The sequence below is a fragment of the Anabrus simplex genome, chromosome 1 (genome assembly GCF_040414725.1).
Source record: "Anabrus simplex isolate iqAnaSimp1 chromosome 1, ASM4041472v1, whole genome shotgun sequence".
NCBI lineage: Eukaryota > Metazoa > Arthropoda > Insecta > Orthoptera > Tettigoniidae > Anabrus > Anabrus simplex.
In genome coordinates, this window is record NC_090265.1 from 801,727,907 (window position 1) to 801,740,509 (window position 12,603).

Consider the following 12,603-nt stretch of genomic DNA (forward strand, 5'->3'; position numbering starts at 1 on the left):
AACTTACGACATTCGACATTAGAAGTACCCACAGTATGAATAACAAACTACTCTTTTTGTTACTTTGGTGAAAGCTTTTGTCGTTTTAAGATTCTGAAAGTCGTGTGCTTTAAAGTGCTTAGAGCTGTCCTTCAAACATTACAAGGCAGTTATGACTCCGGAAGAAAATACCTCTTTCGCCATGATGCGATATGTTACCGAGTTGAAAATGGAACAGGCTTAATAATTTCGCGTGTTTCTCAAGTTCTTCAGGATATGACATTGGTCGGAAACCAAGAACAAAGTTCTGTCTTGGTCTTCTGTATGACATATTTGGGGTTATATTTTCTTCCGTTGGATAACTTACCACCCCATTTGCGTTTGTCTTATGATTATTAGTAATTAATCTTAAAATCACAAAACCACAAGCCTCCACCTGTTTTATTACCCCGAAAAGTATTTTACAGAAGAAGTATGCTATGGGAAATCTATACCGATTAGATAAGCTGCATATCAAAATGTACAAAAAATGTTTTGCAAGTACTGCCCTGTTCTCTTTAGAATCTTGCAGAGTGACTGCCTAGGGGAGACATTATTATTTGTCAGGGCTCAGATACATTGAGAAGTGTCTTTGAGGTTAAAAAATTGACTTTCCCTTTATCATACAGTAACTGATGCTTGATTGAAATTTCGTCAACAATTAAAGATCACATTTTCTCAATATCATTCGTTCATATTCTAATGGAAGACTCTCTTCAACAAGATGCGCCACGCCTGTCTCACATGATGTATCTCAAGTGCAGTAACTAAATATACTCCTCGATGGTAACTTAAAAAAAATTTCTCGGCAAATATGTACCCTTTCGGGGAAATGAACTCACATACCGCACAGTGCCTTACTGCGTTTGCTGATCATCTAGGTGATTTATTATCGTAATTTACAACTTGCTCTAAAGTAAATGAGCATTTTGGCAATTTAGCGTCACGTTGGTTATTAGTAAGAATGCTTTTCAGAGATACATGATACTCATTATCACGTTGCTGCATTTGTCTCTTCTAGTATTCTGATTCCATTTCTAGTTACTTTATTTTCATGTTAGCACGCCATAGCTCTAATCGAAGAGAAGACAAGTGTTTATCGGTTCGAATAAATTTATTTTCACCGTCTGAACTTTAACAGACTTGCCAACATTCTCTTAACTCAATCATTTGCCCCTCACTTATTTTTCAGAAGATTTTAATTCTACTGTTTCAGCAGTAAAAGCATACCTTTCAGGTACATTATCCATTATTTCATCATCTCTCTTTCGTTCACTCCCACGGTTCTGATCATTTTCTTCAGGAACATTATGGAGTTAATATTGAAATAATCTGTAAAAGGCACTGCTTTTTTTTCAACTTAATTTTCAGCCCCGGATGAAAGTCGGATTAAAGGAGATCCTTTCCGTATACATAACAATGCATTGATTCTAAATTATCTTTATAAATTTCACTAACCCATTTCTGCCTGAGGTCAGGATCACGTGGGAACCCGTTTAGTTTTCACGCCGTTACTTTTGCAGTATGGGAACCAACTACAGTATATATCATTTCGGTTCTCGATCATCTACGACAATAAAAAATTATGGCTAATTGCAGGTGCATCCAGATTTTTCAATTGGCTATACATCGCACCGACACAGATAGGTCTTATGGCGACGATGGGCGTAAAAATGGAAAACCACGGAAACCGATCTTCAAGACTGGTGACAGAGGCGTACGAACCCACCATCTCCCGAATGCAAGGTCACAGCTGAGCGCCCCTGACCGCATGGCCACCTCTCTCGGCTCCGGAATAACATAAGCTACTACTAATACAATTTAAAATCACGAAATAGAACAACTAACTTACTGAAACACCCCGATTAAGTTTCTAATTTGTATCAGACGAAGTAAAACCAGCGCAAACACTCCCCAGAAACACCCCGATATACTTTACAATGACAAAATATCTGTAACATCAAGGGTAGTAAATGCCTACTGATAATGACAAGCTGGCTGTGAGGGTCAACCAACCAGCGATCCTCGTGGAGAGAAAGTTAGTTAAGGACTGTTCACCGGATAGGAAAGGGAAGCAGGCCAGTGGTAAGGTGGAGAGCATAGTAGACGGTGATGGATTACCAGACTTGGCAGGCGCATTCGTATGGAAAGGAAAATCACAATATCAATATTTTTGCAAGTTTAATGACAACAAATGTTTAAACTAACTTCCTTCCTCTTCCACACACAGTGCTACACTTCTCATTATGCTCCCTTGCACTCTTGTTGATAATGCAGGTGTGAAGTTGCTTCTGCTAACGCACAAATTCAGTCCTATTTGCGGACAATGTTGCATAAATTTGATCACGCAAGTAGCCTCGTAAAAACGCAAGTGGGTATACATAGGTTTATCATGGAGGGTAACCTGGTAACCATAAAAACACGAAACACTACATACGTAAATTTATGACATTTAACTCGTAATGTGTGTTCAGATGAACACCATTCACTTCTCCAGTGCTCTAATCGAAGAAAGCCTCGTGACGATAAGTCTGCAGCCCCTACATCCTTCATTACCGGATGAGTTGGCCGTGCTGTTAGGGCCGCGCAGCTGTGAGCTTGCATCCGGGAGACAGTGGGTTCGAACTCCACGGTCAGCAACCCTGTAGATGGTTTCCCCATTTTCACACCAGGCAAATGCTGGGACTGTACCTTAATTAAGGCCACGGCCGCTTCCTTCCCACTCCTAGGCCTTTCCTAATCCATCGTCGCCATAAAACCTGTCTGTGTCTGTGCGACGTAAAACAAATAGCAAAAACCTACATCCCTCGGCAACTTATCCCACATTACATTTATGCGAGTCGCCGTTTCGTGCATCATAGTGAAAGCTCCCACGGCACCCATCCTATTGCGGAGTATGTATCTGCAGCACCCAGTATAAACAAAGGATATATTTTCGGTATGTGGAAATAGTACATAAATGCAGGTTGCCTGTTGTGACACCATGTGAACGCTTGAGACTTTAACTCCATGGGCAATTAGAGTGGTGTGTAAATGATGAAAAAGATACATAACGTATATCTCATTACGGGAATGGAGAGAAAATGGAATGAACGAAAATCACAAGTCAAAGATTATTGAAATATTGATAAGATTGTGGCTTCAATTGAATATTAGCTCACCGGACAAAAAATTAGTCACTTCTAGAGAAATCATTACGAGCATTGTTTAATACCGCGCAACTCCGCCTCTCGAATTGATAACCACCTGGATTCGGTTAGGAGGTGAGTCGACAAAGTTGTGCAGTTACGTCGCATCCAGGTTAAGACACTCGCTGGGGATTTGATCCCGCGATTCCACTAAATTTCGGGGTTGCTGAAGTCGGCGTTTTACCCGCTGCTCCAATATGTCCCCACAGATTTTCAATGGGGTTCAATTCAGGTGATTTTTCGGCGGAGTGTTCATAACACCAGTCAAATATGCGTTCAATCCGATGAACTTTGCTGTTGTCATATTGAAAATTTGGAGTATCAATAGCATACTCACTATGCAGGTGTTGAAGGCGAGACAACACCCGATCACCCAGAATGTTGTCCGACTCGTTGGCTGAATGTTCAGCGTACTGGCCTTCGGTTCAGAGGGTCCCGGGTTCGATTCCCGGCCGGGTCGGAGATTTTAACCTTCATTGGTTAATTCCAATGGCTCGGGGGCTGGGTGTTTGTGCTGTCCCCAACATCCCTGCAACTCACACACCACACATAACACTATCCTCCACCACAATAACACGCAGTTACCTACACATGGCAGATGCCGCCCACCCTCATCGGAGGGTCTGCCTTACAAGGGCTGCACCCGGCTAGAAATAGCCACACGAAATTAAATTACCCAGAATGTTCAAATAAACATTCTAGTTCATGTTAGTGATCACCTCAGTGAGCTGGCCCAATCCACCTTACGAAAAACAACCGCAAAACATCACAGACCCACCTCTGACTTGAACCTGGCCTTGCACACATCCAGGATAAAATGCTTTGTTTGGCCTTCGGTGCAACCGACTGTGTTCGTCATTGGAAAACAGGTAAAAGTGTGAAGCGTCTGATCACGATACATTCCGCCAGTCAGCTACTGTCTCATTCGATGATTTCTAGCCCATTGAAGACGCACACGTTCGTGTGCCTGTGTGAGCAATGGCCTCTTACGAGGCGATCGACTCCAAATATTCACGATATGCAGTTCCCGTCGCAATGTTCTCTCACTAACAGATTGGGATGGGCCTCCATTCACTGCCTGCAGCCATTTCTGTCGAGTTTGGAAGCGATTTTGATTCACAAGCCGTGAAATGCGTCTCCGGCCCCTGTCAGTCAGGATAAATTCAAAGGCCAGAATTATGACGTCGTGTTTCGTGGCCACGTATAGTACATCACTGCTTGTAGACACGTCGAAGCTGTGAAATACCAACAAATCCAGCAATTTACGCACCGTATGGTCATGGCACGCCCAACACATCTACCCGTGTTGACGTTCACTGTCCACTTGATACATCAATGTCTCACTGATCGCTACTGTCTTGTGCTCACGTAGAGGCGGTGCGCGTGCGGTTGAACACGGGACTCGTTCGTGCATCATCTGTACAGGCTTAACGATCCATCTGTGCATCCGAACTAGGATGACTAATTTTTTGTCCGGTGAGCTTATTCCCTTGAGAGTTGTGGTAAATAATAATAAGCAGACAGCTATGTGAACAAATAGCCATATACATCATCAGACAAGATTTTGCGGCTTCATATCCTAGAGTAAAGTAGAACTAGGAAATAATTTCCCGCGTGTCAGTAACTGTGCATTACAGAAAAATAAATGAGAAATACCAAGTAACTCTCATGCAATGATTCTATGAAATCTGTAAATAGCGCAATGTTCGGAGAAACGGTCTTGATATTTGGAAGAAATTTTATCGGAATAAATATCTGTAAGGTCATATCATTGGGACAAAGATTGTGGATGAAAACATTTCAAGTTTCCTTTACTGGGAAAATCGAATTGGAAAAAGGAATTCTGAAATCTAGGAGTCTATATAGTTGTGAGGACAGATTCACCAAACAGCACGATTGTTAGTGCAAAGTGTCCATAAAGGGAATGCATATTGTTCATTTAATCATACGTACAATGGGGAAAAGATGTCTTTAGTAGAACAGTTTAGTCGGACTGAGATTGAATTTTATGCCAGGAGCTAAATGAGTAATGTTGTCTTATCTCTTTTCCAGAACGAAGGAGATTCAATTTAGTCTCCCCACACTGAGGCATGCAGCGTCGCTGGATGATCTCCTGCCTGGGGAAACAGACGTTCCTCAGGAGGACACAGAGCTTCTTGTTCCAGCATCGACTTCACACCCTCAGAGATCAACCCGCTCTAATTCCTTCAGTAAGTAGACCTATAAATATATATTCGTCCCTGGCATGTTATTTATTTATTTATTTATTTATTTATTTATTTATTTATTTATTTATTTATTTATTTATTTATTTATTTATTTATTTATTTATTTATTTATTTTAACATCGTTACGGCTTCTCTGTACTAGGTTTATTTAGGTTTCCAACCATGTTTACGTACCTTTGCCCACATGCCCTTCAATATGAAAATTTCTTCAGTGCTCTGACTGGGGAAGTCGTATTGCTGGTTTGACCTCATTTTCAGGTACCCTCCAATCCCAGATTTTTTAAATCTAAAGATGCGTCTATCTAGGACATTTTGTTCTGTTATCCCGCTCAGCCTCAACTCATCAGCCACTGCTTGGTGCCATCTGGAATTCCCTTTGAGATTCCGAACTTGTGTTAGGAAGATATTCGTCAGTCTGCTGTCCGACATACGGAACATATGACCGAAGAAACTCAGCCTCCTTTTCCTGATTACGTCCGTTATTTTGCCCACCTTGTTATGCACTTCTTCATATTTTTCTGAGCTTCCATGTTCCTCCCTTTTTAATGGGTCGTAAAATCTTACTCCCGATCTTTAGTTCTAGTTTCTCCAGTTCTCGTTTTGAGATGTTATTTATTTATTAATTCATGTAATTCGAGATCCAGTATGTCTTCTGGTGTCAGCTATAACAAACTTGATTTTTCATTGACCTGTCTCAGACTCATCTTTGGCTTTGGCAACACGAAAATGACTTATGCAGCCAATTCCTGTTATGAATGGTGTGAATATTATGCTCTCAGGGTCAGTTCATGCGTGGATTTCAGCGGGCTTGGTAGGTTGATTATGTAATAGCAACTTTGGCTCGGTGAGCAAAGCAGTGGGAAACTACCGCATTGCACATTTTCTTAGTGTGCCACCTCAGTGATGCTTAGAACATATGTGATAGCTGATATTTGATCTGTCGATGGTCCAATCAGCCATCGGTTTGAACACTCGACACATATTTATTTATTTATTTATTTATTTATTTATTTATTTATTTATTTATTTTATATATTTATTTATTTATTTATTTCTCTTGGCATAATTAACTCTCTCTCGTTCGTAATAATTTGCTCTGTATTTAAGTGTCACGTTTATTCACAGAATTCCACAATACTGTAAATAATAAGCGTTTTTCAATTCTTTCATTAATTACTAACTTCGTAGTCAAATACAGGCCTAACATTATACAGGATAAAAGTGTGTATTTTTGCTACGAAATTGGCAGAAAAATTGTTACGTAAAAGCAGACTCCCAGCATTTACAAGGGCTGAAAGTATGGTAGTGGCAATACTGATGGAACGCAATATATAATGAACTAACAAGTACAATTGCATTACATTCCTGCAATGAAGTCACCCGCCAAATATCTGGAAGCCGTTGGGGACCATTGGTAAGGCGTTCTCTGTTGATGACAGCGACGGAGTATAGATGCCACGTCTGGAAATCGGCTGACTCGGAGGGGTTCCTTTAACGTGCGTTGTCATGCAATACGATAGGACGATCGTCTCGCAATAAACGTGGATGTTTGTGCCGATAGCCGGACGCAGATGTCGCACTAGAAATAGGCAGTAATAGTCATCGTTGACGGTTTGTTCCTCAGGCACAGCATGCGTAAGAATAACACCCTCGTAGCCTTATGCCACAATCAGTATAAGTTTCACCCGAGAGGATGCCGGTTGAAATTTCTGTGGACGGGGCGAACCTGTATGACGCCATTCATTCATTTGACGCTTTAATTCAGGCTCGTAGAATCGTGCCCACGTCTCACCAATTGCAACAATACGCTGAAGAAATGCGTCTCCTTCGTTGCGGTATCTGTTCAGGTGGATGCCAGCCAGTGCATACCGGCACCATTTCTGTACGTAGATGAGTTGATTTCGAACCCAACGGGACGCAATTTATGTCATGTGAGCCGCACCCCCTCCCTTACCGACAACCAACCTCACCATAAAACACACACGTCGGAAGATTCGAGGCGTGGACCGCGACTAGGAAAGGCCAATCACAGCCCTGAACTGGAAACGGTCCTCATTTCAAAAAACGAACAGGAATGAGACCAAAACTACTAGCAATAAAATCCCAACTATATTTAAATGAGGTTTTATTGATATAGTAAAATCAAAAAGAAACAAGAAATAAAGCCAGCAATTAAAAATAATAAAGGATACGTACATGTGCAGAGCTCATCCATTTCAGGTCATAACACTAATGTGTGAGTACAGCCTTTTCAAACACCAAGCTTAAATTATTCATAAGACGGGCTCACCGTCTCAATTGCAATCTCGCTACATAATGTGGTAATGTGAATACAACCCACACGGATCAACTCGGTCATTCTTTCCGCGAGATTAATAGAATTCATTATATACGCGTCTATTTACTTCCACATCGTCTCAACAATTATCACATAGAACATAGCTCCCACGCGGCATGGAGAAGAAAAAAAGGTGTCCAGAGAAGGTAAAAATAAGATGCAATAGATCACAACATAGCACACAGTAACATCTCTGGACCAAAGGATTAAAATTTAAACCCAAAGAGAATCACAGGCAGGCCCAAAGCCTGAATATAAGAAAAGAACATGGCGGCCTCGTGGGGAAGCAAAAGGCCGTGATAGAAACCAAGGCAAAATAAATAGCACCGTGCGGGCAACAAACATGAGGCACAGAAACAAGATTAAAATATAAAATGAGCTGACCGATACGTCATCCTTTCTCCCCTTTCACTCACCAGCACATACCCAAACTTTCAGACATTGCCGGTATCGGCAAACAATCTGAGCAGTTGCTCCATTTAATAACAATATCATATAGTATGACTATCATGGTCACACACAAAAGGTCTCACATATGTCAGATATAGCGTGCACGGCGCAGCGTGCACCGTGACCCAGTGGTCACACATAAACCCATCAGCTCACGCACTCCGTACGACATGAATGGACCTCCGCGTCGACACGCAGGGCATACATACAACAAATAGCCATATTCATCATCAGACAAGATTTTGCTTCTTCATGTCCTATAGTAAAGTAGAACTAGGAAATAATTTCCCGCGTGTCAGTAACTGTGCATTACAGAAAAATAAATGAGAAATATCAAGTAGCTCTCATGCAATGATTCTCTGAAATGTGTAAATAGCGCAATATTCGGAGAAACGGTCTTGATATTTGGAAGAATTTTTATTGGAAACAATACCCGTAAGGTCATATCATTGGGACAAAGATTGTGGAAGAAATCATTGCAAGATTCCTTTACTCGGAAATTCGAATTGGAAAAAGGAATTCTGAAATCTAAGAGTCTATATAGTTGTGAGGACAGATTCACCAAACAGCACGACTTTTAGTGCAAAGTGTCCATAAAGGGAATGCATATTGTTAAGAATTAAACCATACTTTTCAGTGATAGCTCAGTAAATATAACATCAAAGTTTTTCAGTCTGTCGAACTTATAAAACTATGACATACCTGTAAAACCACACCATTAAACAAAAAGAGACATGTTTCATTCTTGAAAGAACATCATCAGATTCTATCAAATAAATTGATGAAAATACAGATAGTGATGCTTGTTGTTTAAAGAGGCCTAACTTCGAAGGTCATCGGCCCGTAAATACAGATAGAAGGTCCAATGTATCTTGTTAACACATTGTCGTCCGGGCGCGCGCTACTCCATTCTTTCCTATGGACCGGCAACAGAAGCACACCTAGCATGAGAAGTACGATGAAATATAAATACATGTAACTTTTACATGACATGAAATAATGTATTGAAACTTGACGAGAGCACTTATCAGTGATTCTAGTACTTGCTTTTAGTGCGGTATTGCGTGAAGCAGCTGAAACAAGTCATCGCCTAGGGTACGATCTGCTACCTCCGGGATACTCGCGGAATTACCGGCCGAGTAAGTGAGGCCTGTAAAACCTGTAAATGGTTGTAGGACTCTGTTTTGATCCTTATTTGTCCATCCATCAACCTCACTGTCCCTACTATCACTGGCATCTTCACTCGTATTATTGTCGCCGTCAGCAGACTCGCCTGAAATGAATGTCGCACTTTCACTTCCGCGCGTATATTTTGATGTTTACGGACACACATCTTCACAATCACTAATACTTTCGCAATCACTAGGGACATCAAATAAACTATCAGCATGCAATTCTCCAAATATTTCATCATCGTTCAAGCTGTCTTTGCTACGGCGCGCCATGCTAACACGTGACAGTACGCTCGGTCACGTGGTACTGAGTGTTATGACACCACACTTCCTGTGCCGAAAATATTGTCAAGGAAATAATATATCTATCTTATTTCCGATCAACAAAGACTTTAGTTTGTAAACAACACGAAATATTTCGATTAACGAACGGCAGAGAGGATAAAATGACACAAGAATGAAGCAATGTGAGAAAACGTTAATTCACGTAGCCGGTCGCCCGCGCACCAATACGAAACTACGTTAATTAACGTAGCCCGTCATTAATGTGTTAAGGATCTCTGGAAAGAGTGTTTCCATTAGGGTTCTTAACATCATGTGATAGCCAGGAGATCTTCTCAGATAGACTGGCTGCCAGAATATTGTTGCTCGCTTAGCACCACCCAGGGGTCACGTGTAGGGTACTTTAAGATTTAACCTACGGACGTGAGCAACTTCAACCCCACCTACAGAATCTCCTTAAACCGGAAGATGCAATTTCCCGCCCTAAAGATGGCTGACTAGGTAAGCGCAGATGGTGTGGATAGACAATTCAACTCTGCGGCCTAGGCAATGCAGAACATGCAGAGTAGAGTCCCCATCTCTATTATGGTTTCCATAGCTATGCAAAATGGCCGACATTTAGGGCAGTACGATAGACAAAAATAATAAATTGCCCCTCTAACTGATGTTATGTCTTGATTGATTTTAAGATATCAAGATGTTGGACACTTAGCGCACACAAATATAGTAAAATATGGTTTTAATATCACTGATAACAGATCTCAGACATAAGATAACACCAACTCACGGTCAGCACATATAATTAAATCACAAATAGCTCCTAGAACCCACAGAGGCAGAGTAGATCTTAATAAGTCTGTATATTTCTCAGCACATCTACACCTGACCTTATTCAAGGCCTGATCTTATTCATCCCATCAAAGGGAGTATTAGAGTGGATAGAGGGATTGGATATTTCGATTTGATTATGCTTTCTTGTAATTGCACCAGTCAGACATCAGTGACAGAACGTTTAGGCACCTCAAGGGTGCTCAGTAAGGATTTAGCAAACCTGAATGACATGACTAAGGATGTAGCATATGACAAAAGAACTGAATAAAATTCAAACTTAGTCAAATGTATCTCCTCTTACCAATTCGATTCAGTATATCTTCAATTATTTGATGTAGAAGATGTCGAGAAGCTGTTGAATGGTATGGACGAAGTCTTAGGTAAGGAGTACAAGATGAAAGTAAATAAGTCCAAAACAAAAGTAATGGAGAGCAGTCCAACGAAGGCAGGTAATTGAGGAAATATTAGATTAGGAAATGAAGTCTTAAAAGAAGTAGATGAATATTGTTACTACTTCTTATTCTTAATCTGCTTACCCTCCAGGATCGGTTTTTCTCTCGGACACAGCGAGGGATTCCACTTCTGCCGCCTCAAGGACAGTGTCCTGGAGCTTCAGACTCTGGGTCGGGGATACAACTGCGGAGGATGACCAGTACCTCACCCAGGCGGTCTCACCTGCTATGCTGAACAGGGGCCTTGCGGGGGAGGAAGATTAGAATGGATAGACAAGGAAGAGGGAAGGAAGCGGCCGTGGCCTTGAGTTAGGTACCATCCCGGCATTAACCTGGAGGAGAAGTAGGAAACCACGGAAAACCACTTCCAGGATGGGTGAGGTGGGAATCGAACCCACCGCTACTCAGTTGACCTCCCGAGTCTGAGTAGACCCCATTCCAGCCCTTGTACCACTTTTCAAATTTCGTGGCAGAGCGGGGAATCGAGTTCAGACCTCCCGGGGGTGGCAGCTAATCACACTCACCACTACACCACGGAGGCGGACATATTGTTACTGGGGTAGTAAAATAATTAACAATGGCAGAAATAAGGAGGACATAAAATGCAGACTAGCACAAGCAAGGAAGAGCTTTCTTAAGAAACGGAATTTGCTCAATTCAAACAATTATATAGGAATTAGAAAGATGTTTCCAAAGACTTTCATCTGGAGCGTGGCATTGTATGGAAGTGAAACATAGACGAAAACTAGCTCGGAAAGAAGGAGAATAGAAGCTTTCGAAATGTGGTGTTACAGAAGAATGCTGAACGTGAGATGGATATATCGAATCACGAACTAGAATTTTGCCAATTATATGAACAATGAAAAATTGAAAAACGTATACCTTACTGCAATACCCAGATTTATTATGATGTATACGACTATTTTTAACAAACCTGTCAAGTTATAAACCAAACATAATGAAAACTGTCCCGCACGGAGTATTTCACATGTAATGTATAAAAAGTAAACATTATTTTTTAATAACTTTGCACGAAAGAAACTAATCTACTTAAAATTTTATGTGATCCTATATCTTATTAATATGTGCTTGTGTTTTCAATTTGGTTGTACCGGGCGAGTTGGCCATGCGGTTAGGGGCGCACAGCTGTGAACTTGCGTCCGGGAGATAGTGGGTTCGAACCCCACTGTCGGCAGCCCTGAAGATGGTCTTCCGTGGTTTCCCAATTTTACACCAGGCAAATGCCGGGGCTGTATCTTAACTTTTCTTGTTAGTCGCTTTACCTCTCACCGACACAGATAGTTCTTATGGCGACATGGCTACAGCCGTGAACAAAGGGTGTAGTGTAGCTAAGTAAATATAAATAAAAATCAGCTGACCTTGTATTCCAATCATTTGTAGTTCTGAGTAGGTAGTTAAAGTATCCGTAATTTATATTGCGCTCCGTCGATCTTTCAGTATTTATGAGCGGTTAGATAATAATAATAAAGTTCATATATTCCAGTAATTGCATTTCAAGTCCCTGGAGTAGTAGGAGTAGTTTTGACAGAAATATTATTGAGAATTATTGTAGACAACCTCGTATTTTTTCAGTAGGCCTAATTAAGGACACTTTTATTCTACGTCCCGCGATGTGAGGAAAAT

The 12,603-nt window shown here is 41.1% G+C and overlaps 1 protein-coding gene across 1 annotated transcript in view; it reads left to right on the top strand.

Annotated features, from left to right (window-relative positions):
* LOC136873678 (synaptotagmin-15-like) overlaps positions 1–12,603 on the top strand; it is a 451,745-nt gene that overhangs the window by 341,971 nt on the left and 97,171 nt on the right. Inside the window, exon 3 of the mRNA XM_067146793.2 lies at positions 5,259–5,416. Coding sequence (XP_067002894.2) covers positions 5,259–5,416 — 158 coding nt within the window. The remainder of the gene's footprint in view (positions 1–5,258; positions 5,417–12,603) is intronic.